General features: G+C 44.1%; 3 protein-coding genes across 5 annotated transcripts in view; 1 reads left to right on the top strand and 2 right to left on the bottom strand.

Moving 5' to 3' along the window:
• Positions 1-17,128, bottom strand: part of rhobtb3 (Rho related BTB domain containing 3) — a 28,757-nt gene extending 11,629 nt beyond the window's left edge. Inside the window, exons 1-7 of one of the 2 annotated variants that reach the window (XM_037102555.1) lie at positions 17,101-17,128; positions 14,782-15,013; positions 13,733-13,925; positions 9,355-9,512; positions 8,912-9,020; positions 5,819-6,014; positions 5,462-5,658 (exon numbers count right to left, since the gene is read on the bottom strand). In XM_037102555.1, the coding sequence (XP_036958450.1) occupies positions 5,462-5,658; positions 5,819-6,014; positions 8,912-9,020; positions 9,355-9,512; positions 13,733-13,925; positions 14,782-14,949 (1,021 nt within the window). In that variant the 5' untranslated portion in view covers positions 14,950-15,013; positions 17,101-17,128. Of the gene's footprint in view, positions 1-5,461; positions 5,659-5,818; positions 6,015-8,911; positions 9,021-9,354; positions 9,513-13,732; positions 13,926-14,781; positions 15,014-15,427; positions 15,959-17,100 lie in introns of those variants that run through there. The other variant, XM_037102556.1, reaches the window with a different exon arrangement.
• A 2,106-nt stretch (positions 17,129-19,234) lies between these two features.
• Positions 19,235-23,786, bottom strand: rfesd (Rieske (Fe-S) domain containing). Of its 2 annotated transcripts, XM_037102560.1 has the most exons (5): positions 23,648-23,786; positions 22,624-22,799; positions 21,539-21,700; positions 20,319-20,353; positions 19,235-20,026 (listed from the first exon to the last, which is right to left on the bottom strand). In XM_037102560.1, exons 2-5 carry the CDS (start codon positions 22,631-22,633, stop codon positions 19,727-19,729), a joined length of 507 nt encoding a protein of 168 aa, XP_036958455.1. In that variant the 5' UTR covers positions 22,634-22,799; positions 23,648-23,786; the 3' UTR covers positions 19,235-19,726. The 2 variants fall into 2 exon arrangements, with proteins under 2 accessions (XP_036958455.1, XP_036958454.1); XM_037102559.1 differs by lacking the exon at positions 23,648-23,786 and having other exon boundaries at positions 22,624-23,622.
• nudt2 (nudix (nucleoside diphosphate linked moiety X)-type motif 2) lies at positions 23,677-25,753 on the top strand. Its single transcript, XM_037102561.1, has 3 exons — positions 23,677-23,813; positions 24,847-24,988; positions 25,071-25,753. Exons 2-3 carry the CDS (start codon positions 24,862-24,864, stop codon positions 25,391-25,393), a joined length of 450 nt encoding a protein of 149 aa, XP_036958456.1. The 5' UTR covers positions 23,677-23,813; positions 24,847-24,861; the 3' UTR covers positions 25,394-25,753.
• The last annotated feature ends 947 nt before the right edge of the window (positions 25,754-26,700 follow it).

Genomic DNA, 26,700 nt, shown 5'->3' with positions numbered 1-26,700 from the left:
ACTGTCGAGGGAAGAAGGGAGCTGGACTGGGCAGGATTTATCTCATCATTAGTTCATAATGACGGTATTTGGGCTGATAGAGGGATTACCTCAACACGCGGTGGCGGATAATGATGGTGCGCGGAGCAGACACCTCATAGGCAACGGGGAGAGATTAGCTCAGGAGCTGCGCTGCTGACACATGATGCAGCCAGACACCAAAACACAGGGCTGGGACACACTGCTGGATGTTGTCAGATGCTGGGAACACTTAAATCACTTCTACATAATCTCACAGAGGTTCAGCGCTGGGTGATTTTCTTCTCGCCTGCCGACACAAACGTGCCCTGACAAACAGATGCTGAGATTAGATGCTTTTGGGAAATGAGTTGTGCAGATTAACATCCATTTCTTGGATCAGTATCACGACCTCCCTGACTGTAAACCTTAAAAACCCTGCTGGAAAAAAAGACAGCGTAGAGCTTTTGGTGTCACCAGCAAGACCAGCATATGTTGTGTTTTGGTGCTGGCCTATGCTGGTTTTTCTGGCAGGAAAAAGGTGTACTATCCAAGAATTTAAGGTGAAAATGTGCAAAAATTAACTTAAATTATGTAATGTTAAAATACATATAATGGCAGTATGACATCGACTTGGGTTGTAGAGATATCCACGCATGCTAACCAGCTAGCCTCGGTCCATCCGACAAAGACTAATTGGTTCCAAGCTCCCAGTCCTGACTGCTAGCTGAATGGCTAACTGTGCTAAGTCGCGTGCTAATAGGTGGCAGCACATCACCAGAGTAATCGCTAACGGCAGCTATAATTAGCAGCCGTTAAAGTGTCATAGTGGTCTGTAGTCTCGTAGTATCACCAGGGTCTCTACACATACCTCAACTGAACCACATACACTCTACCCAGACATGTCGATCCCAGAGTACATCTGAGCTGCCATGACGAAGGCTAGAGGAAGAAGCTACTAACTAACTAACGTCAGTTCAAAAACCTTCCTTTCAGTAAACTCTGTGTACACAATGTTCTCAATGCCCGTGTTCATGTGTAAAGACCCTGGTGATACTACGAGCAAAGTTTCATGTTATGTCGAGCCTTCTTAGTGTTTTAAAAATAACAATTTTGATGCTAGCATAAAAGTGCCCCATGCACTCCCATTGATAATGCGTTTGAGCAGAAAACCAAAATACGGTCAATCTTAAAAGTGCCTCTTTCATTGTAATTATTCTTTTACACGAAGGTTTGACTCGTACACATTCACAAAAAAGCCTGGGTTGCATTTTGGCGAGAGTTTCACTTTAAAGGTTACTCTGGTGATATGCTGCCATCTAATTATTTTGTGGACGATTTCGAAACAGGTTGAGAATTCTTAGATACTGCACCTTTAACCTTACTGGCTCCAAAAAGGTCGTACACCAGTGCAGCTGCATGGAAACAAAATTAGAACATTTTCCCTCCAGTGAGACAAGTTGTCCCTAAAAACAACTAGGCTGTAGTCTGAAATTCGACCCCAGCTAGGGCCGGGGTGACCCACACAATGTGCCGTATAAATGTACCGAAAAAAGCACACAGAAATACACACAATGGCGACCAAGTGACAAATTGGATAATTCAGCAGCATCCTACAGAAGGAGACGCAGTCTAACAGTGTTAACGTCACACGAGCAAAGTCACGGCCTCTGCGACTGTCCGCACACACCAAAGTGACTAAAAACCCAGAGTGTGGAGTAAAAGCGTGACGCTGTGTGTTTACAGAGGGAGGCGGGGTATTGTTATGGAATTATTCTATTTTATTTTTTTCAGCTAAGCCATCAAAAAGGAGCTTCAGCTGATGATGAGTGGTGAGTGGAGCTGCAAGCGAGAAGATGTCCGTCACGTCTCGGGGAAAAGTACAGCTTGTTGCGGATTTACTGCCAGTGAGCCTCAAACATTGGCTTACTGTGCTCCAATTGTTCCTGCGTGCTATGGAGGCACACCATCGACGTCTCCGAGTTCAAGAGAACCCGCTAATAGAGGCAAACACACGCTGCTAGTGAGGTTGGCCGGCCTCAAACATGCAATCTCACACACCATGTTGAAGGTTAACATTTTTCACACAAGGCTTAGCACCGTCTCCCTGCAGTGCTTTATGGAAACGTGACATTCGTATTCCACTCGGCAAATGCACACATATTCCCCTTTCCACTGTTCTACACACACACACACACACACACACACACACACACACACACGCACGCATTAACAATATGCTCTGTTGCCCAGCTCTCCCACCACCCAAACGCTCTCTCACGTTATCCACCACAAATGCAAGCAGCACCTTAAAACACTCCACTCCCCCCTTTCTGTCACCCTCAACTTCGTTCTCGCCCCAATTTTCCACTCCTCACTTTCCCACCTTCCTCCACTCTCACACACACAAAAAAATCCTCACAAGGACGTGTGTGTGTGTGCGTTAAACTACATACTGCATCCTCCGTCTTTCAGCCGCTCGCTTTCTTATTCTTATTCATACAGTCACTCACAGAGACTCAGTCTAACCCTATAATCTTCTTCCCTTCACCAAGCACACACATGCATGCGCGCACACACACACACACACACACACACACACACACACTGCCTCCAGTCTAGTGTGTGTGTGTGTGTGTGGCTGAGCATACGCCTGTTCATTCAGACCGCCGATGCTGCTAACATACATGTTAAGAGGCAGCTATGAATCAGACATTAGTGCAGCTTTTCTGCCATGAGGGCTCCTGCACCATATGCAGCCTTCTGACGGAGCGCCGGCATACACAGGAGCTGCGCTCTAACATGCAGGGAGCACAGCACTGCAGGCTCTGAGCCGCAGACTGAGGAGATTTTCATCACGGCAACTGAAGTCTCGCAAGAATATCACACGGCTCTTTAACAAGGCTTCGTATGCGACTGGAGAGCATTTTCGCATCTGCAAGCGTTTTGCTTGTGTGTTTTCTGCCTGTGTCGTCGTCTGTGTCTCACGTTAATGTAGGACACTGTTAATTTTACATGACAGTTTCATTAGAGAGTTAATCTCCAGTCGATTGGAATATGAGGGCTTCTGTAACGGGCGACAGCGCCAGAACCTAATCTCATCAGCCATCAGAAGGATGGGGTTCAATTTCTGCAGAGACATCACTCCGTGATCCGAGCCATGTGTCCGCAATGTTTAATAAAAGAGAGCTGGGTGCAGATAAAGGAGACACGGGTGGCCCCAAGGCACCCATGCACAAATATGAGCGAGATCACAGTACTACTCCACGAATGATCGGGTCCAGGATTAAAATACTACAGTTGCTTAATATCAAGCACTTTCAATTTGACTGATCTCTGTTCCTCACCATAATGGAACATTGGACAAGGCCCAACAGCAGAAAAACTGCCTCCTGCTGCCAGGGGACATTAATCATTGCATCTAAATTATGGGAGAAAGAGCAACTGCTTCTGCGGGATGGAGTTCCCGTGCTGTGGAAGTCAGTCCGGCACTGTTAGCCGTATTTAAACTCCAGTTGTAATGTGCAGAATCGCTCCGATATGGCAACAACATATAGGAGGCATAAAGCAGAAATGATGCACATCATTTCACAGCAATAATGCAGCGTGATGGGAGTAGACTGATGGAGCCATCCTTTGCTGAGTCCAGATTTCTCTGGCCACTCTTTTGGAGCCAGTTGTGTTTTCTGATCTCCACTTTCTATCTGGCACCTCCTCTACAACTGATCCTGATGCCAGAATGCCAGTTTGGGCAACTCTGATTCTAGTGAAACAAAAGGGTTTTAATTAGTTGGAATTAGAGCGTAGATATCCAACCAGAAGGGTTCGGACAAAATTTGGAAATGATTTGGGGTCACTACAAATTGACCTGGTGCTATCAAGTTCTTGCAGTGAAAATATAGGCTAGAAATAAATGAATTGCTTATAAGTGTTATTAAATGACGACTGATAACAAGTGATGGGCCTACAGTGTGTTGGGGCTTTAAGTCCTGTGAAGTGGTTGTCATATTCCTGACACAGGCTATTTGTCAGTTTCTCAGGCAGCAAACATTCATGTGGGACTCTGCGTGACAGGGTAACACAAACTCAGTGCTTCAGCTCACATCGTCTGTGACGGGCTCGAAAACAAACAGCCTGTTGAGTTCAGACTGGACTCGGTTGCTACTCTCTTGGACTCTGTCCGGTTAGGACAGAAGAATGCTGCCAGAGCTGCACCCGAGTGGGGATGTTCCTCTGTGTCGCTGTGATTTATTTTGGTACAACATTTCAGGTCTGACTAACACAAGCTCTTATCACATGTGAGGTTTTCAGCTGCAGTAATAACAGCAGGGCTGCAGAAATGGCCACAATGACCAAAGAGAAGTATAATCTATGCATGTATTTTGAGTTGAATCAATTAATTGAGTATTTGATTAGTTGATCGCAGTAGAAGTGCGCAATTTTTGATCATCAACTTTGTTATGGTCATTATTATTCATGCTACTGTCGCGGCTCTAGGTATAGCAGTGGGTGTTCGTCCACCACTTTGGTCCACAATGAAAAAGCTCAACGACGAGAGAATGGATTGAGAGGTGTTTGTACATTCATTCATGGTTTCCAGAGGATGAATCTTAAAGACCATGGTGATCCCCAGCTTTTCTTACAGCCCCACCAGCATGTTCATATTTGTAGTTTTGAGTGAAATTTCTTGGCCTATTGGATGGATTGCCAGTGAGCCCTTCACATTTTACCTGGTGCCATCAACAGGTCAAAACTTTTCATTTGTGCAGTGCTTTTTTTTTTATCATCACCAATGACATGCATAACTTAAAGGCAAGTTATGTAAAAATGTTAGTAGTGAATACTCAAAAATGAACTAAAATAATGGAGAGAATGCACAGAAACAGCAGCATTAAAGACATTCATGGATTGTGTTGCAAAGATGTCTTCTGACGTCAGCAGGCTAACCAGCTAGACCCCGGCCTGTCCTGTCTTGTTCTAGCACTTTGTGCATCAAGAGGTGCCACCTAAGCTAACCAGCTGAGAGCAGCTACAGTTAACAGCAGTTAGCGGTGACTCTGACCACACGCTTCTGCTGAGGAATTACTGTTTTTCATCTTCTCTGATAGCCAGTTGAATGTCTTTGTGTTTTCCACTGTTGTCTGGAATACTTAGGAGATAAACTATGTGGGCTTTGGGAAACTGTGATTTGGGGTACGGAGCTGCATTTTCCACTTTTTTCTGACATTTAAAGACCAAACTCATAATCAACTAATCAAGGCAATAATTAACATATTGAATGGTCGTATTAATGTCACTGTTCACAGTACCAGCAGTCAGTGTCAACTCTACACAGTGCAGGCATCTTTGTGCACAGTGGGGTGTTAAAAAGGTTAAATGGAAATGACAGGCTTTTCCAGAAAAGACACAAAACAGTTGATCGGTGTCTGAGTGTGCTGACGTTTTTTTTTTTGTTTTTTTTTACCTCTGTAAATGAACATGAGCGTCTCCCACAAGCACATACACAGGAGGGGGTCCTTCACCACCAGACGAGACAGGCGTCCTGTCAGATGCCCCTCTGATCGAGGCAAGTCATCAATTATCCCGCCGTCCCAGGTGGAGAGCAGTGAGTGGGGACCTCCGTCTCGCTCTCGGCAAACACACCGTGACTGGGGACGCTCCCTGTCCAAGGCAGAGATGAAACTCAGCGCAAAAAACACCTTCACAGTCACACAAAAGAAGAGTTTGTAGAGAGCGGGCTGAGTGCCCGCAGGCAAACAGGCTCAGGTGGTGAAAAAGCTTGTTAAGCTCCATCCTGGGAATGAGCTAATATCTCTCCTACCTGGTCTTGGGCCCAAGGAGCAGCTGTCTGAAGTAGGGGCTGACAGCACACAGCACAGCAGCGTGCGCCCACCCCAGCTCTTTCCCAGAGTCCCCAGCATAGAAAGCCACATCGGCGAACTGCACGCCACGCTCCAGCAACCACTGCATGTCCTGGGAGAAGCTGGACTCCTCTACTCGGATAGGTGGGAGACGTGCTGAATGGGGGGGAGGCGAAAAGGTGAGGGAGAGGGAGATGGAGGATGAGCTGTAATAACCAATCAGGGCTGAAAATCCCCCATATTCAGTCTGGTCAAAGCAGTGTAATTTGCACTGACATGTCCTCAGTCTACATTGTCTTCTTTTTCTTGAGATTTACCCGTTTTTTTTTCTGACAATGACTTTTGACAACTCAGAGAGAAACGGGCTTCAGTACGGGTATGTGGATGGAGTGACAGTGACAGCAATAGTGTAGTGAGATGTTTGAGTCAAGAAAGAGAGAGCCGAGAGAGACCAAGGTCTCCCTGCCCTGTCGCTCAACTTAGAAAGAACGCTTGTAGATATGTTTGTCTTTGCGCTAATGACAGACCAGCAAACATGCAGACCGAGGCCGCTGCACTGGAAGAGGCTGTCGCGACAGTCTGCTCAACAAAGGATTTATCCCTGCTTTTTCTTTTAATCTCGAGGGACTGACACCAAAATGTGACATTTAGTAGGTATGTCTTGCTTGTAGAAAAACATCAACGCACGTCAAGAAGCTTATTTTAGATAAGGTTAATGTTTCAAGAATATGTACAGAAAAAAAAAAATACTGCAGTACTGGGAAACCTGTCTGGAGCAACAACCTGTGAAGACATATTTTTATTTAATAAAAAGAGAGAGAAGGAGATAAAACTGTGTTCTGTGAAGCATGCAATGATGCATTCAGATAAAGGAAAGTAAAAGAAGTGTGTCTGGAGGTTTGTCGGAGAAATCACGGTCCGATCGAGCTCCTGTTCATGCTGAATATGCGCTGCTCCTCTGAGGACCTCATCTCCTTCTTAATGGCTGCCCAGATTTTGCCTTGCAAGCGGAGCTGTTCCTGGAGCGCTGCGCGTCATATTTAATGCAAACTACACCGTAAGGAGAGCTAAGTAGTGTTGGACATGCACCAACAGATCTGCCAGTGCTGATTGCTGCCCTTTTTGGCTGGAATTAAAGCTGTCAGTTATTGCATCAGATGCAGACTTAAAAAACCACACACACACACACACAGACACACACACACACACACACACACACACACACACACACACTCACAGCTAAGAGGTCAGATCAATGTTTAACTCTAGTTCGACAGCGGTTTGTGTTAATTATTTTCAGGTTTGGTTTTTCTTGGTAACAATTAACTGGCTGTGTAAGTAGTAGTATCAGTAGCTATAAAGCAAGACCAGAGCGTACATTTCAGAATACAACACTGGACTCTTTTTTTTTTCTTTTTTTAACATCAGTTTTGCTACAGGATCAATTAGTGTGAGTTCAAGTACGGCACAGAGAGAGCTTTCAGGTCGTGGCAACATCTGGCAGTTGCTTGCAGATTCAGTCAAACTGACTTTTAGCCAATTAGGAGTAAAAGCGCCACGGACTAAAAAGGAAGAACATTTCGACAGAGGAACAGAAATAATACCGTCACGCACTCCAGCTCGGCTTTTATACTGTTCAGATCTACTACAAGAAGCGCGCTGCGTCTCTGCTGCTCGGTTGTGTTTGAGTGTTCGTGGTTCACGATCAGCTCGGCTGCTTATCTCTTCTCATAATGAGCGTTTTTAGTTTTGTGGAACCCCGACTGACTAAAAGGCAACAGATCTGCCACAGACTCAAAACTTTCAGCTCAGTGTGGCTTGTTTTGAATCCTAAATATAATTTAATTCTGAATCTCCAATAAGTAGGTTTAAACTTGATACAAGCTCAAACAAGTGATTAGTTGATGATTAATTGGTGTTTGAGTCATTAATCTGGAATAAACGGCAAACATTCTCTGGCTCCAGCTTTCCAAAAGGAGAGATTTGTTTCAATTTGCCAGTTTTTCGAACATCCTGCGATTTTTTTAAACAGCTAGACATGGTCTGCAATGAATAATTATTTTCATCGTCAATTCATTTCTCAATTCCATGATTTGTTGTTTGGTCTACAAAGTGTCAGAGAATGGTGAGACATGTCGATCAGTGTTTCCCAGAGAGAAAGACGACGTACTCAAAATGTCTTGTCTTGACTACGACCCAAAGATATTCATTTTCCCATCTTTGAGGAGGAAAGAAACCAGAACATATTCACATTCAAGAGGCTGGAATCAGAGGGTTTTGACCAGTGTTTCTCTTTTGAAAATGAATCACACCAATTAATCATTTATCAAAATAGTTGGCGATTAATTCAACACTCGACAAGAAATCCATTCATTCCTGCAGCTCCAGATCAGACAGAGCAAACTGTTCGCAGATGTCACCTTGGGTTCTGGAAAAATTGGAAGGAAATTAGTTTCGAGCTGCAGCCGTAAACCAAATCTTCAAAGACATATTCAATTTGGGTACTGCGCAGGAAAAATGCAATAACGCATAACAGAGTGAACTGCAGCAGAGATTTTACTGGCAGGTCAAGTGGCTCTGTGGCGTTCAGGTGCCTTAGAAAAACTGACTGAGAAAATGCTGCTAAAGGCTGAGGTTAATGAGCAATCCTCTGCTGTCCTGCGCCTCCGCTCACTGAGCCGCCTCACAACGACGCGCTGAACGCTCAGTCGCTGCTGCGTCCGGAGCTGAGAGGAGCTCGGTCTGAACATTGATTTAAACATCACTGAATGAAAGTAGTCTACCTAGCTCTTTGTCTCTCTTCTTATTTCCTCTTTGCAACAGAACGTATTGATCTGGATAAAAAAAACAAAAAAAAACCTTTGTGCTCAGCTCTTTTTATGGCTTTGTAAGCTGGAGGAAGAAACAATCCGGTCAGTCCATCTGGAGCTTCTCTAAACACCATACAAAGATCAACAGCTGCTACTTAATAACATGGAAAAAGACTGAACAGAGACAGTAATTGAGAGCAGGGTTAAGGACCCCAGAAAAGTGAAGTATAGTGCTCCCCTGACCTGGTTGCTCTAAGTGAGGGGGGCGAAGCTCGTTGACTTTGTTTCCTCGCCTCTTCTCCGGCCTTTCTTTGGCTTTGTGTTTCAGACACTGAATCATGAAGTACTCCAGCTGAACAATACAGAAATACACACGTTAGTCCAGATGCAACATACAGAAATAGTGGTGTTACATCATCAATTCTTTGCCAAACAAACGTCCTGAGAGGACCGACGCAGCCACCTGTCTTTGCCTCCTCTACTGAGCACTGCGCTTATCTGAAGTAGAGAGTTCATCGAGTTTAACAGACAGGAAGAGTGCATTAAAACACACACGTGCAATTCTATCAGGGGGACGCCGGCATTCAAAATTAACATAAACACGTGTGTTCATTCACAGGAGCTGGTACATGTGCGCAGTGAGTGGTCCGATGTGACCCGGATCCCCGTGTGACGCGACCACTTACCACGCTGCCGAAGTAGCGGCCCACGAAGACGTGGTTGAGAGAGGGCAGCTCCAGGTAGGTGGCCCCCAGGTCCCGGGACAGCTGCAGACCCTCACTGTGAGGCACACAGCTGCTCCAGTCGGAAGCACACAGCGGGCAGGTACACGGAGGGCCTTCATCTGCAAACACAGAGGGGAATTCCACTCTTAAGATGAAGGTGAAGGTACACGAGAGTCGACTCATGAGTCATCGATATTACCCTGCAGCTTATAGGATGTATAAACCGAGCAGAAATTGAACAGCCGATGCAGTAAACGCTTGCCACATGTTTTATGAATGAGCTGCACTGGCTGTGACGGATAGCCCACAGAAAGGGCTGGCACGTGGTTCTCATCTGCTAAGATATTCCACTGAAACAAGAAACTGACTGCCATAATGTTTAAGCAAGACCTTCGTCAGGCATTGTCAGGTTAAGGCCACAGAGCAGAGCGAGTATCATGCTGCACATCAGGGATGGGAGTGGCCGCATAACTCGTGATGTAAGAGTTAAGATTCGTTACCAAAGATAACGACAGTATCACGATCCTGCAACAATCGATGCCCCTGCAAGGTGATCACCTGACGCTACTTCACGATATCTGTTGAACTGAACAGTGCAAAATACCCTGAAGTGCGAGAGGTGTGTATCTATTTGCTGCGTTGTGGTGCCAGGTTCACAAAATTCGATACAAACGGCAATGAAACGATATAAAACAAGAGCATAGAGTCCGAGCTCAGTGCCTCTTTATCACACACATGGACTGTCGCTTGTCCATGGCCATGTTTCAAGGAGAATATACAACTATGTCTAACACAAAGAGTGATGAAGTAGTGACTCAAACTGTCAGGGAAATCTGTTGGGAGCACCTGCATGTGTTTTCAATATATACTGATAATCGCAAGAGGAAGCAGTATCATATAATCCTATATCAATATTTTGCCACACCCCCACTGTATATATTCATAAATACATTCCCACTTTGTTAAACTAAGAGTCAGACTGGACCAAAGCTGGGTAACAATGTCTGACACACACTGTGCCAGTGCTTGTAATATACATCCAGCATAAAGTATCAAAAATCTCATACAACATTGAATCTAGCACTTTAACAAAAACCCACAGCTACAACACATGACACTCGAATCATCTGTCGCTACATGACACAGAGACTCCCGTTTGTAAATACGTCTCAGTGCTTGTCGACGGCTCCCGACAGGCCAGACGGAAAAGAATGAAAAGCACTCGCCCAAAGTAATTTTATGTGATGAACGGGCACATAAAAACAGCATTTCCCAAACCAAATTAAAACAGAGAACGCATCTTGCCGTAAACAGAACATTACAACCAGATGCCGCGGCCACATGTGCTTGTATTGTATAGTCAGTGGCTCCAGAGCATAATGTCTCGGCCTCCTGAAGGAAAAGTCTGGCTATCAAGAAGGAAACAAATACAGAGGTCAAAAGAAAGGGCGACCCATTATTTCACAAAGCAAATTGGGTGGAGTCCCTGAGTGGTGGAGATGAACCTGTTAGCTTAGTCCAGAGTGAAATAGCCCACCCCACAGACAGTGCTTCACATTTCACTGCTCTTTCAGCCAACAGAGAAGTTAACAAGTTACTCATAATAAATCAGCTGTCCCTGACTCCTGCCTGGTGCCAAGGACAACAGAGACAGCTTCAGGCTCAGCACACCAGTCTCCCCGTCAGTGGTGGGCAAGTTACTTTCAAAATGCAACATATTGCATATCACTAGTTACATTCATTTTACGTTACAATATTACGGTCTGTGTAAAGCAATATATAACTTATACACTACCGTTTAATTTCTTTCAACAAATTCCCAATTAACCTGTGAAGACTTTACTCATAGGCTTAGTCACATGAAACACAATAGACCTATACGCTCTATAATAGCCTATAATGACTCTTTTTTCTATGCTTTTTTTATTTTAGTCCACAGATCAAGGAATGCATGGACATACATGATTCAAGACTGTAAATTGAAAAGTGCGCTCGGAGGATCAGGCTTCATCGTCAGGTCGACGGTATACGGCTCATTTCAGTCACACGGTGGCTGAACAAAGAACTTAACAGGCTCGGCTATATAAACCACACGCACAGTCTATATTAATATGGTCACGATTCATTTTAAATCAAAGGGTTTGATGTACATTTAAGTTATATTTATTTTAAGTTCTTTATTGATGTTAAGACTTCCATTCAATAATTGTACCATATAAAAAATACATTTAGACTGCAAAATGTGTCCCTCACCACATTTTGTTATCAAGAGTACCGCTGTCGCATCGAATAGTGAATTCCACTCTTTTGCAGACTGTTGCACACATGTCTGCACAGGGTTATATTCTAGCAGCTCGCTGTCAGTTAAATATCGTACAGTAAGTGTTGGACTACAAGAAAGTGGCAGCCCCGCAAAGGTAGCTACAGTATTTAATGCATTTAGTGGGTCAGTAGGGTTCTGGAGGTTGCGCTTACAGCAATTGTGCACGGTCGGCCTGTGACTGTAGGACCCAGTGAGATGTCTTTTAATGGAGTGCAAAATGCTCAGACTTGCCCTACATCCGAACCGCTCTCGTCTGTCTGTCTGTGTCAGAGTGACTGCTTAGACAAGCAAAGAGGATTTTAAAAGGGAGATAGGTGTACACGCTTCGTTCCATTTTGTGAGAGACTGTTGCCGTTTTCTTTCTTGTCGTGCAACTCAGTGTCCTGGAATGTCGTCAGGTCCTGATTTTCATTTCATTGAACGATGATGTGTTTTGCACTTCCACTTTTTACATTTTCCAAAAAGGCCAAAATATTTTTTAAAAAAGACAAACTCTTTGATAACAGTAGCAAAGACAGATCGTCAAAACACATAAAATCTGCAACAGAACGTGCTCTAGGACCAGACACACAGTGGCATGTGTGCTCGATAGGGACCAAAGAGCCCGAATCAGACAGAAAATTTGGAGAGATTAGCTGGGAGGAGAAAAAAGACTGTGCAAAGAAGGAGAGAGCCAAAGAGAAGGAGGGAATGAGCGGGACATGTGGCTAAGTGCTGAGGCACTGGATAAATCATACTGCTAATAACCTACAGGCATGACATAGAGACGGAGCGAGTGTGTGTGTGTGTGTGTGCGTGTGTGTGTGTGTGTGTGTGTGTGTGTGTGTGTGTGTGTGTGTGTTTGTAAGAGAGGGAGGGAGTGTGTGTGTGTGTGTGTTTGTGTGTGTGTGTGTGAGCGTCTGACAGGCGGTGACTTGGCATATCAGTGGTATGTTTGTGTGCCTGACAGTGTGTGCGTGCCCTTGGATAAATCTGCCTGTGCTCCTGCGTTTAATGGCTGCATTAATGCACGTGCGGCAGCGCTCTCTCTGCCACAGCTGTGCCTTAGGTGGTCTCCAGTCGATAGCGGCAGGAAGCGCTCGCGGCCCAGCCGTCGTTCTCTGCAGTCATGAGGGGATAGCATGAAAACACTCACAGCAGCCGCAAACAAAAACACAAACAAAGGCCCTGGTCCTCCTACTCTGTCTCTGTCTCTGGCAAAGATTTAACTCACGCTGTGATCATTCTGCAGCGGAGCGCTGACAGGATCTCAAAGTATGTCGAGCAGACAAGCTAAAAATACAACCAGGTGCATTTGATGAGCTTGTTTACAGGATCTTGGATTCGACAAGGGTCACCATGTGTGTGACAGCACGTGCAACACTCACCGAGGTGTCAGTGTACATAGACGTTAAGCCCTGACGCGTTGAGCAGCATCAACGAGGCTCCACCCAAGCGGTGTAGTAGCACTTAGAGAAATGTGCGCTTCACTTTCGAGCCATCACTGAGTGCATTTACATGTGCCGTAGTAGTATCCTGTTTCTTTTCTGATGTTGTGGATATGGCATTCATATAAACCTGTTCGTGTTCACTTACTCTAGTTGTAACCCAAAATAAGATTAGGGGCCTGAAATTAAGCATGATACGTCTCCTTTAATGTCTCCATCTGGTCTGTTTCCTGCAAGAAAGCGTGTGAGCGGACATCCTGAAGGCCGCCAAGGGAAGATATAATCATCAGCATTCTCCTCATTGCTGGGAGGACACATTAGAGGACACAAGGCTCGGATACTGATCTCACTGGCCTAATGAACAAAGCATGATATCGCCCAGAAATCAAACTCATCAACTGTGAATCAACCCTAAAATTCCAGGATATCAAGCACAACAGCAGAGAGATGAGGCCTTTTTGTATTTGCTGCCTCTCGGGATCCTTTGTTCACAGACAGCTGCTGAAGAAGCCATCAGTTGTCAAGGTGTTGCTGTCAAAACCAAACTCGCTCCAGCTCTAATGAAAACAGAGAACATGGGCTCCCTCACCGTTCAGGCGAGCTCCGACAGCGACCAGGATAACAGGCACACCCCAGTGCCTCAGGAGCGGGCGGAGTCTCGGGGCGTAGCCGTTCCTGACCTGCTGGAAGGCCAGCTTGTCAGTGACTGAATATTTGATGACCAGGATGTCCGCCTGCTCGAGAACTTTCCGCACGCTGGCCCAGTCGCTGTCCAACAAGTCCTGCAAAGTCAAGAAGAGGACAAACAGAGCGAGGTCAGAGGAGGACAGACATGAGGGATGCATTATTCTCTGAACACCTCACCTGAGCTGTGAATCTTACCTCAGGTGACCCTCACCCTTTGCCTCATGAGTCTCCCTTTGTATAAATACCTCAGTGTGTTGCTCTCGGGACTTTGTCCCTGGGGACCTTGTGTGAAGCTCTGAATCAACTCATTAAGCAAGGAAAAAAAAAACACTTCAGAAAGCCTTGAGCAATTTGGCAAATAAGGAAAACACAGGCATAGGATTGCGTCGACAGGCCCTCACCAGCACCACCCCTGACAGGGCTAGACAGCCCCACAATAGGACGCATGCAGTGCTGCTACGAAATCACAACAGCGCTTTTATTTCAAATTCATGCGCTATTAAGAACAAAAGTTCTTTCACCAGTTTTTTTTCTTTCTGTGCAGTGCATGTTAAAATAGCGTCCTCCTAAGAATAGAAACTTTTTTTTCTTTTTTTACAAAGCCTGCAATCAGCGCTGGGAGGGAAGTGGCCTTGGTGTCTGAAATGTTGTACTTCTTCCGAGAAACAGCAGCAGAGTAAACAGCAAATCAGTGAAGTGAGGAGCACTCTTTCATAATGACAACGCCGTGGTTAAAATGACACCACTTTCTTAAGCCTGTGTTTTTGCCCTGCTGGCCTGGAGTCTGATTCGGTTTCACACAAGCAAAAGAGAAAGCGCCAAAGCAACACCCAGGATGGCCCTGGAGGCTCACACTTATACATGCAACACAAACAGCAGCATCTGAGTATCAACGCACTCCGTTTCTCTGATTTTCTCCTCCTGCACCCAAACACACCACCAGTCACTCACCCAGCTGGGACAATCCCGAACCACAACGGTGACATCCCCAAACACACGCGAGGTGTACTCCATGAAGGCCGGGTTGTGCATGCTGCTCTCCAGGTCGCAGGGTCCCACCAGCGCCCCGTGACCCAGGTAGCTCCATAGCAGGCCTCCCTGCAGCTGCCCCTGGCCCATGATCTCCTCCCCGGGCCCGACTCCTCCGGGGCACTCGGAGCCCAGGGCCACAATGTGGATCGACCTGTAAGCCAAGGAACTGTTGGTTGGAAGTGACCGAAGCAGCACATGATGATGATGATGATGATGATGATGATGATGATGATGATGATGATCCAGAGGTGCAGGAGCACCGAGGGAGAGGAGGCTTAGGTCCTTATTATTCATGTCTATCACGGAGACAGTGCATCACCGTTATGTCCCTGAAAATGACTGAGGAGACGGCTTATTTGGCGACACCTGAGAGGATATTATGGTTCAACAAATCTGACACTTGGAGGAATATTTTCGCTGCTGTATTCACATTTATCTTTCAGTGATTTAGTGAGGGGGGGCGAGAGAGAGAGAGAGAGGAAAAATAAATAAAAGCATGCAGCCATACCAGGAGCCCCTTCTGCTCACATCCCCTTAATGAGTTGCAGCTCCGGGGGCAACTTACATTGTGCTCGCCGCGGTTTTGTTCCGCCGCTCTACGCTATGGAGCCCGTTTCCCTCGCGGTGCGTCTCCGCGCCAGTCTGCAGTCGGCTTTTCCGCAATGAGCCGCGGATCCGCTCCGTCGTTAATCCCTCTCATCGGTGGCCGGCCCCCCGGGAGCCCGGCTGCTCGGGAGTTTCGCAGTCACTGGCATTTCCCCGTCTCGTTACTCATTCATAAAAGCGGAGCCCGGTACCGTCCCGAACCGACCCGCAGCAGCGGCGGCGGCAGCAGCAGCAGAGGCGCACCGGACAGCCCAGCCGGCGGAGCAGCGCGGAGTGAGTAAACAGCAGCAGCGCCCATGGGCAGCCAATGCGCTAACACACAAACAAGTTGTCAGTGTCGGTGGGAAACACAATTAGAGACCGAGGAGAGGAGGAGAGCGGCCGCCGCGTCCACACCGTGGGGATGACGTCGGCGAAAAAAAACAAAAAGTGTCAGTGGTTAAAGAACAACTGAGGGAGAGAGAGACACTGAGACACAGAGAGAGAGAGAGAGAGAGAGAGAGAGAGAGAGAGAGAGAGAGAGACAAAGAACGCAAGAATGAAGAGACACACACTGAGGGAGAGGGACACTGAGACACATACAGAGAGACAGAAAACAACTGAGGGATGGGGGGTCGCAACTGACTCAGCAACATGCCTGTAAGCATACACATGTAGGAGCAGCACACGCCAAGGCCACACACCAGCACCCTGACCAGGACCGAGCTGAGGACGTGATGGCGTTGTGACAGTGGGCCACCCCCTTGATGTCATTTAAGGGCTGACAGCTTCACCTCTGAACTAGTCAACAGATTTACCCTCTGCTAAACATAGTTCAGTGTGAGCCAGTAGGGGATGCGCCATATGGCTGAAATGTACAGATTAATACATTAACAGAGCCTGTAATATGAAGCCAAATTGCCTTCATTGGCTTAAAGCTTCTGTAAGCCTTGTCATTGTTTTAGCTAACTTCCTGTCCGTTTTGCAGCAACAGAGAGCCAAAGTTGCTCCTCTTCCAGTCGACCCCATTGTGTTAAACCGCTCGGTGCACGAACATTATCTCGCTAAACGTATGTCAACATGGCCGCCGACGTGGCACAGAAAAAGTGCCTTTGGCTCTTTACCGACGTAAAGCTGCTGTGAGCTGCCTCCTCTCCACGTCACCACACTTTCACAACGTCCTTTTGTGTGTGTGTGTGTGTGTGTGTGTGTGTGTGTGTGTGTGTGTATGTTTCTGTTTTTGCCTCTTTCTTTTCTTCAAGCGCTTTCCTTTGCCGTGTTTAGCAGTAGGAGACATCACCGGGAGCGTTTCCCCTAGTTTATGTGGTTTAGAAAAGGATTCTTCCGACATAAATGACCAAGCTCCAGCACAGCACAGCACAAAGTTCATCAGAGCCCCTCATCTTGGCTCATCTTTTCTCCCTACGTCCCTTTCTAACCCTCAAGTGTGTTGAAACTACAGGTTAGCAACTTATTTTCAAAGGTGCAACGTGTATGAATTTATCTGTACTAAAATTATTTGAAAAGGATGTGAAGAAACAACTGTTTTGATGTTGCGACATCTATGTGAGGATGCAGATATATGTTGAAAATAGCATGCTAAACAGCTAGCCTGGTCCAGTCACGCTCCAGAGCCAAAACACCAACGCTTACCTGCTGCTCCAAGCCCCCTCAGTCCAGACCGCTACCTAATGGCAGTTAGTTTGGAGCAGTTACTCTGTGATATGCTGCCCCCTACTGGTTTGGAGTATGGATTTGACATGCGGCCAATTCTTACACATTGCACCTTTAAAATGAAAGAAAATATTAATACTTTTTGTTTATTCTATCAGTATTGACCATTAAAAAGCAGGTGATTATCAGTTAGTGTATTGGGTGGGGAAAAAAATCTATACCATGCTTCCCTTGTGCCTTTAACTCCCATTCAGACAGACACTGAACACATGAATAGACACAGAAAGGACTGCCAAGAGGTGTGAGCATGGGGCGCAATGTTAATGATAGTGATGATAATAATGACAAGTAAGGAGAGTGTTTAACCCATATGGCATGGAAATATAAAATACTGTAACTGAACTTTGGGGGTGCTTTACTGTGTGAGTCAGTAGAAGATGAAAGGTGATAATGAGATATGGTGGTCCCTCTTGGACAAACTCCAGGGCTTCCAGTGCGTGTGGAGCGGAGGAATAGCTCCAGCCTTAAAAAGGTTTAATCAGAGCCTCTTGTGTCATTCACAAGCACGATGAATAATGCAACGCATAAAACTAACAGCAAGTATTTAGGCCTTGGGTTTGAACGCCCTGCATCATTGTAATTCCATGCTGATTCCATGCCGTGTAATATTCTCCCTCTGGAGTGAGATGCACTCACCCTGTGAAGCAGTTCCCCCATCAGACAGTCTCTTTATTTCAACAAAACAACTCTCCACTTCTGCAAATGACCATCTGCGCATAAATGTCCCCGACCTTGTATTTTCGATTTCAAGGCAAAGTCATATTTTAATATTTCATGTGTGCTCAGCCCACTCGTTCCATGTGACCCACGGCAGTGTGCATTTCTTGATTGTATTCGAGGTGTCACATAGGCCGGGGCTTAAGACTTAGACGCTAGTTTGCTGTAGGCCAGCTTCCAAGACCTGCATCCCTCATGCACAGAGGAAGATTATACCCCATTACCTCAGTGTTCTCGACCCGTGGCATGGCCCGTGTCACTGGTAGTCTGCAATATGGGTAACAGAAATGATCTGAATGCGACAGCCTGTTGTGACTCTTTATATCAAATAGTTAACAAATATACTAGCAAATTATTATAAAACACTCACCTTGGTATGTTTTTTTTTTTTTACCACTGAGATATAAGATCAAAATCACTTAGTCAGGGTTAAGAAAACATCATGGTTTGGCTTAAAATACCTGTTTTGGTGGCCACCATCATGGATGTAGATGACGTGAGTTCCCGGAAAAAAAATATCCAGTTTTGGTTTGATGGATGTCCGCAGGTCTCCTTAAAAAACACTGTTTGTGAAGCCAATAAAAGAGCTGCAAATGTCCTTAAAAATATCCACTGGTGTCACTTGAACCGAGGTCAGCCAATTGGCTGCTTTGTAACAAATCTGTAACACCCCCATCCCCTCCTCCTCCTGGTGTGAAAGGTGGCAAATGAGCATTTAATGTGAACCTAATATGCCACGTTTGATACAAATGTCAGCCTTGTACGCATCTGTGGTTTGCAGAAACATTAACTGCAAATATTATATATGAGGACTAGGCTGAATTGCCAACATTTATTCTGGCAATTGTGTTGTTAACAGAAGATACTATCAACATGCATTGCGGAGTAATCCTCCCAGTATGACACTGCCACAACAAAACCACAACACAGCAAATTATAACAATGTCAGTTTTAGAGATACTGTTGACATTATATTATTAATAAGAATGGTTGATTTGACATATCTAGAATGCAGAGAGTTATGAGATGGACAAATGTTGAATGAACAAAACCCTGAATATGCACCTAGAGACTGGCCTTCACATCAGCCACGTTACTTGTGTGAAGCTGGTTTAAACACAGCTGTTTACAACCTCAGGGATTTACTCTATGCCCTCTGTGACGTTTTCTTTCAGAGTAGCTGTGGGGGGTTTTTTTTGTTGGTTTTTTTTACCAGTAAAAAAGGAACACCTCGCAAAACAAATCCCAAATGGTGAAACTTGTGCACTCTGACGTCCAAGCTATCTGAGGGAAGAAACAGTCATTGATATCACAAAAAGTGTCCAGTAATGCGTCATGATCTTATTGTTTTACACCAATGATTTTCCACTTTATGATATGATGGATCAGCATAAACCTTTTTATCCCATTGATTCATTCAGTGTATGCATAATACATGAGGACTATTGAAGTGCACGGGGATACACCAGTGTGGGCACACATTCAGCTGTCTTGTGCCACTGCCCAGTTTGAGAACAGAGAATCAGAGATCAGATTTCATCCATAAACAAAAAGCTTATTTATTGAGCCACATGATAGTTTTGAGGTACATGACGGTTTTGAGGTTTGCAACGCGTGTGTCATTAACATATGTGACCTGATTTATCAAGTAAAACATCTGAAAATCATGTAAATAACAAGAAAGCCCCCAAAAAATGTCATTTAAAATTCTAAACAAACCAAAACACATTTAAAAAGCTCATTATTTAAGGCCATGCAAGCCACAGTGATTACTTGAAGTAGAGCACTAACTGTATGTCTGACATTAAGATTATCGGGATGCCCATCCTCATTCGTCTGCATAAGGTGTTTCCGCGTCATCCTCCTCCGCTTTGGCCCTCGCTATCTTGCCCTTCTCTCCCTGGTAGTAGTCTGAGTCGATCCAGCACGACTCTGTGGAGAGCCTGACGTAGACATCCCCGTTGGTCTCGGTGACAGTGTGGGTCCGCTGTTTCACACCTTTGGAGTACCATCTGGGCACAGGCGGCTTTTCCCTGGGGTCACTGGCCTTGTAAATGCCCTCCCCCTTGGCCAGAGAGATCTTGTACTTGTGCCTTGGACAAACGATGCACATCTTGCCATCAAATTCCTGTGAGTGTGTTGAAAGAAAACAAGTAAACAACCTCATGCAGGATAAGTGTAGGTCATTTGGGCCTGACACCATTAGCATAACATTATCTTAATGTTATGCAGGTTTGATATGTTAATTATCCTCTATGCCACAGCCCTAGCAGTTGCCTTTACGGACTGCAGTGCAGAGGGGATAGCCTGTGAAAGCATGAAATCAATAAAAACAAAAAAGTGCAGTCCAGTTCTTGAACTTAAATGGCATTTTGGATTCTTTGTTATCTTCACATACTTGTAAGATTGTTAAATCTCACCTCAATGTCTCCATTCTGCAGCATTCCCCCAGAATCTGTCAGGAGGGCAGAGGATCAGTGTATTGCAGAATAAGCAAACATCTTACAGCACACTAACCTTTTGCTGACTGGACACACTTTAGAGCTAATATGTGCGAAAATGTCCTATGGATAACAAAGTAGTTCAGCTCAGTGTTAAATGTCCCATGAAAGCAAATTTGAATTGGTTCACTAAAACTAAGCAATTGCCAACAACACCTTTGTTCAAGAGATGTGGACTCGAGTCATTGTGGCCCGGCCTTGAGTTTTGCAGCTCGTCTCAACAGAAAATAAATGACTTGAGACTTTACTTGGACTTGGAAAATAAAGGAGACAAATTATAAATATTTTTCCTCTCGCTCATCGTTTTACCGTCTATATGTTCTAGTGCATGGCAAAGATCTTGAGAGTCAAAAAGCCTGTTGTCTAGACCAATGGAAGTTCCTCTTTCCCACAGAACTCTGCCTCTGAAGCACCTCCTCAGGAGTCCCACCTTTATTTCTGTGACTTTGTGGTGTCACACTATGTCACCATGTCAAATATTTGCACAATTTATACCCAGTGGCTAGTTTGGCATGTGAGAATTGATTTAGCGCAGCAGTTTTGTTGTAGTTTGTGATGTTTGGTCAGACATGTGTGAGCTGACCAATCAGAGGAGACTGAGTATTCATGAGCACTGGACATTGTTTGCTGTTTTTGAGAAAATAAAGCAAGAAAGCATTTAAACCTATTCTAGTAGTAACCCAAAATAAAACTGTGAAAAGGAGCATAATATGTATGTCTCCTTTTAAGACTAAGAATTTTAAGACTTTAAGAATTTTTTTAGGTTTTTTATAGTCCAGCTGTCGGTATTTCGCTGTTAAAAGCAATGTGGAGGAAATAGTTTTTTGACTGAGAAGAAATTAAGAAAAAAATATGCTTTCATTCATGTTTTTACAGGCACTAATACCTTGTCTTTTTCTCTTTAAAAAGATGGGATATTGCACAAGGGGAAAAAGTGACTTGACTTGGGATTTAACTTGCTCAACTAAGGATGCTACCAGCCTTGATTTGTCCAGGAAGAAATGGCTTGGGATTTGCTTGAGACTTGATTGAAATAACATGTCTGACAGGAGCACATATTGTTGGATAAAGTCATAGACGCACATACTTTCACTTTCTAATAACCAGCAGCTGTTCAGCACAAGAGGGACGGTACTCACGATAACAGTAGGAGTCCATAGCAAAGAAGGCTCCCTGGTGGTGGATGATCAGTACATCCCGACCGTCTAGTGTTCTGAAAGTACGTTTTGCTTCAATCAGTTCATCCTTCTTCCCCACAAAATGGAGCTCTCCGTTGGGCTTTCCCAGGCCTTTGAGAAATGCTGTTTAGATGGCAAGGAGGACATATCACAATTTAGTATTTATCATGAAGAAACACTTCATATTGCTTTACCAAATTGCAAGAATGGTTGTAAGGATCCTGCAATCAATGCCATCTGTGCAGCACAGTGACTGTGCCGTATTTCCAGGTGAGAAGTGCGACCTAAGTCCCAACTACACATGAAAAGCGTGGCTTTTGGATTTGTCAGTGGGATTATTGTGTTGGCACCTCTCATCACAGTTGTCAGCTTAAATTAAGTCCACGACTCCTCCAGAACATTCCTCTCGAAGAATCCAAGCAAGGACTTCTCTTGGCACTTATCAACTTTACGCTGAACATACTCAGACCTGCAATAAAAATCCCTTATATCTGCTTCATCATGTCTAGTTACACCCTTAAAACAGTCAGATCCCTGAGCAGATCAGAAATGACACAAGTGTGCCAAGTACAGTGACGTAAAATATAAATTTGGGTGTCAAAATTGTACACTGGCATTGGTCATCCAGAGAGGTCAGTCCTCCGACATTCATGTTTATTCTCTGTGACAGTCAGTATATATCAAAAATATCTGACTGAATGTAGGGAAACCTGACCCCCAAGTGTAATTCATGTAGAGCGGAGTGGAATAATGAGCCTGTCAGTGCAGGCTGAGTAAGCACCGTAGTAGCAGCATTGAAAGTCACATGTCCTGAGGCCTCAGGCTAAACCATAGACAACGACATGAAGGAAGGAAATACAGAAGAGAAAAATAATTACAGATACAAAGCCTTTATGGACCAATAGCTACATTTGTACAATTCTTTCAAAGTTACATGATGTTACTGCATCGTCCCTGCCTGTCCTTCTGTCTGTCTCTCCCTCTTCCTATACATTTTTTACTTAAAAATGACAAAACAAGTATTTTGGGCAAATTCCTGTCTTTACCTTGAAACATAGCGGCAGTGTTCTCCTCCGTCAAGCTGAACAAGTGTACTGATGACAGCTCGGCTTGCGTGGGAAGGAGGCCCCATCTCTTTTATCTTCAGACGCAACCCGTCTTCAGTTAGCCCTATCTACACTGGGTACATTTCTTATCTGTCTCCCTGCAGGCACACCAGCTTCTTGATAGTGAAGAAACACATACTTTTATCATCAAACCATTTGTTTAATCTGGAACTGTGAGAGATATGTAACAGGATGAATCCATTGAAATCAAAATATAAACTGATATTATTTATTTAGACACTTTGTCGTCTTCACCTGGTTTGTGCCCCTGAATAATTCTAACTCTGATCAAGATCATCATCTGCAGTTGTTGCAGTAGTAGTGGCAAGCAGAAAAATACATTCACTTAAGTACCATACATGTACAGTACAATTTTGCCATACTTGTACTTTACTTGAGTGCTTCCATTTTCTGATACTTTAGACTTCTACTCCATAACATTTCATCAGGCAATCATGTACTGTATGTAATGTAATTAGTTTTTTAATTATTATTTACAGTATTTTACTTTTTGACACATTTATCTACATTGCTGCTAGGCCCATAGTTATAAACTACTTTCAATAAACAAAATATAAATTCAAGATAAAATAATACATCATAAAAGGTGCAATGTTTATGAATTTGCTACCCTTTTGAATTCATAATCCAAAGAAATAGGGGCAAATGGCTAACCACTGCTAACTGCTAATGTCAATAGAACAGACTGGGGCTAGCTGATTAGCATGCTAACGTCAGTAGATATCCCTGTAACACAATACACAGACATCTCTTATTTCTTCACACTGTTGAAAAAATTAGGCAAAAATTCTAGATAATAGCCTATATAAAGTCATAATAATAACAGTAAGAATGAAAAATCACAAATGAAAACAATAGTCTTTCTATGAACATAATACTATATACTAAAACACTGTGTTTATTTAACATAGCTCTTTTTACAGTACAGTACTAGTTTTGTTACCATTTTGTTACAGGTGCCTTCGGAGCAGTTTTACAAAGCGGAACTGTTTGTGAGGGTTCTCTAAGCGCTCCGGAATAATTTCTCAGTGCACCGCTGAGGTCTGCAGTACTCTCAGACGGTGAGAAACTAACTGCGCCCCAGCACAGATTGTCACAGTGAATAGACCGTAAGTTTCTCACATTTTTTAAGTTGAGTAAATAATACTCGTCCCACGTTGCCTCCGCAGTGACAATAGAAACTATAACATGTTCGGTCCAGTCATTAAAATGTTGCAGTAAGAGCAGTAAGCTAAGTAGCTTACATGCAGGACATATATAGTTACACTTTGCTCTACTAGAACAATAAAACTGTCGCAGCAGTGCTGTGCATGAACCTGTCAAACTGTTAAATCGGTCACAGAATCAGCACTGGCTGCAGTGTGTGCTAATCTTTTCTAGGCAGGCTCAGGCTAACTCCTGTAACACTGGATGACTTTGTTTCAACTGGTTGGCTCTCCAGCAAAGGCTCAAATTAGGCCAGTATGTTAAACAGGAAAACCTGCTTAAAGGTTTAGATTTACAGAATAAAGGCAGCTGGTGGCATGGTCCAGTATAGTGACTGTCATTCCTATGCGGATGTGTGGTATCCATTATTCTCTTAGGTATTTTGCTGGGAAAAAAGGTTTCCTTCTTAAAATGCCACATAATGACATTAACCTTCAATGTTAGTAAACAGAACTGATTAAATGCATGAATGCAGGCTGAGTAAACACATGCACCTTTACTGAACATTTGTTAAGGTGTAATATTTGATGCCATCTACCTCTTTACCACCTAAACACATCCTTCATCTGTCCAATAAAATTGCCTGTTGTACTTTTATCTGCAAAACATGTTTTGTACATCCACCCATTGTGTGGAAACAAAATTGTGAAAAAGTAATAACATATCATAGCACTTAACATGTACTCACATAACACTGTTTTTGTAATGCAGGGAAATGTAACTGCTCCCAAAAGTGCAAACTTTAGAATTGCCTTAGCTGGCTCTAACACACACAAGGTTATGGAAAGGATTCATACTTTGATACTTTTTCCATACAGTGTGTATAATGGATACAATATCCACATTTAGCAGTAACAAAAGTACTGAAACTATTTTAAAAACAAATAGATCAGATTATTAATTATGCCTACTATAAAACAAAATGTGTTTGTAAAGTTGTTGAACAGGGAGATGGCGCTGCGTGCTTGTGGCTTCATCATTTTTCGTCGTCTAGCCAGCTGTGTCCCTCCACCAGACAACATCGAGTACCTCCTCCTGCAGACATCTTATGGGGAACATCACTGGACCCCACCCAAAGGTGTTTTACATGTTCGAAAACAGTACTTAGCTGATGATAGATACTAATGGGCTAAATACAACTCGAACTTGTTCGCCATCAGGTCATGTGGACCCAGGTGAGGACGACCTCACCACAGCTCTGAGAGAGACCCGGGAGGAGGCAGGGCTGGGGGTGGAGCACCTTCGGGTGATTGATGGCTTTCTGCAGGAGCTTCGCTACGAGGTGCGAGGCCGGCCTAAAGAGGTGCTGTACTGGTTGGCCGAGCTGAGAGACCCGGGGATGGCAGTGACTTTGTCTGACGAGCACCAGGACTACCGCTGGGCCCAGCTGGAGGAAGCCTGCGCTCTGGCTCGGTACAAAGACCTGCAGGACACACTGAGAGCAGCACACAAACACTTGGAGGCTCAGCAGGAGAAACAGTAATGAAGGAGCAATTTAAAAGAAAAGGGAGACTGTGAACTGGCATGTGGGACCCTTGGACTTAAGTTAGTAGAGCGCAGTGTGACAGTATGTCTGCAGTTAATGTGTCTACTGTATCATGTAAGTCTGAGTAGAGTCCCTTCTTTCAAAACAAAGATGAGCAGGGAGGACTGTATGTGTCTTTGAATTTTCTAAATCATATGTAATTACATTAAATGGTAATTGTTGTAATTGTTACTTGAAGGCGAGAGAAAAAAAGACAAATGCCCTCAAATCACTGGAACAGTATAAACCTGAACAGGGGGATGTTTTATGTTTTAATACTGTCTGTAGTTAATAAATAAAACAGTGCTGTGTACCTGATTATTTTCTTAAATCTTATTTTAGAATAATAAAAAGAAATACTGAAGGGTGGCAACTATCTTAAAAAAGATAAGCTGGAGACTGCAGACGGTTGATGCTGCCACAGGGTGGAGACAGAAGCAAGAACTCTTTACAATACATCAGGTGCACATTTGTTATCATGGACTGTAAATACTAACTGCAGGATGTGGAAGTAACTGCTCTCAGTATTCAAATAAAAGTGAAATGCACCTACAACTTTTGGAAAATTAGTCCAGTAATTAAAGGCCAGTAATGGTTATAATTTTATTATGTCAGAAACTATGGTCATAAAATGTGAGAGGAACTATTACGACGCACCGACTCTGGGTCACTGTGGGTATTATCATACAATGAACAGCAGGTCAACAACACTTTTCCTGGATGATATACTGAACTATATGTACTATGTAGCCCTTTATATACCAAAGTAGCCAACAACAAACAGGCAGAGTTGCTGTGTCATAAATTAGATTGGACACTAGAGATGTCCTTGATTGATTATGGTTTTATACACAGTTACCATAAACACTATTAATAATCAGGACTAAATCTTAAAACTCAGCAAAAATTTAAACCTGTTGTGAAATCAACTATGAACCTTAAAATGCTACAGGTAGCACAGATGCATTCGATCCAAAGGGCTCGTTGTCTTCCAAGCAAATGACGACATTTCAGTGGGACTTCAGGCCCGACACCGGTCACTGGTACTGTCACACTGTACTATATACGGGAACATGTCCTGCTCGCAACGTCATCCTGCAGGATTACATTAATAGCATCCTCTTCAGCGATGGAATATGGGTAATTAAAGAAACAAATGTGTTCTTGTAACTCATAAAGGAGAGAGGACTTCAATTAACTGCCATTTGTCTTCTGGGTATTTTATGACAGGAAACGGCAGTGAGCACAGAAAAAGTACATGAAAG

The sequence above is a fragment of the Acanthopagrus latus genome, chromosome 6 (assembly GCF_904848185.1).
Source record: "Acanthopagrus latus isolate v.2019 chromosome 6, fAcaLat1.1, whole genome shotgun sequence".
Taxonomy (NCBI): domain Eukaryota; kingdom Metazoa; phylum Chordata; class Actinopteri; order Spariformes; family Sparidae; genus Acanthopagrus; species Acanthopagrus latus.
This window is presented reverse-complemented; position numbering and strand designations above follow the sequence as displayed.

Excerpts from the sequence above, each read along its gene's own strand:
- nudt2 (XM_037102561.1), top strand. The coding sequence starts at position 24,862 with ATGGCGCTGCGTGCTTGTGGCTTCATCATTTTTCGTCGTCTAGCCAGC. Across the intron at positions 24,989-25,070 it reads TCACTGGACCCCACCCAAAG|GTCATGTGGACCCAGGTGAG; the intron begins GTGTTTTACATG and ends GTTCGCCATCAG.
- rfesd (XM_037102560.1), bottom strand. Across the intron at positions 20,354-21,538 it reads TATGGACTCCTACTGTTATC|ATTCTGGGGGAATGCTGCAG; the intron begins GTGAGTACCGTC and ends CCCTCCTGACAG. Across the intron at positions 20,027-20,318 it reads TGCAGAATGGAGACATTGAG|GAATTTGATGGCAAGATGTG; the intron begins GTGAGATTTAAC and ends ACACACTCACAG.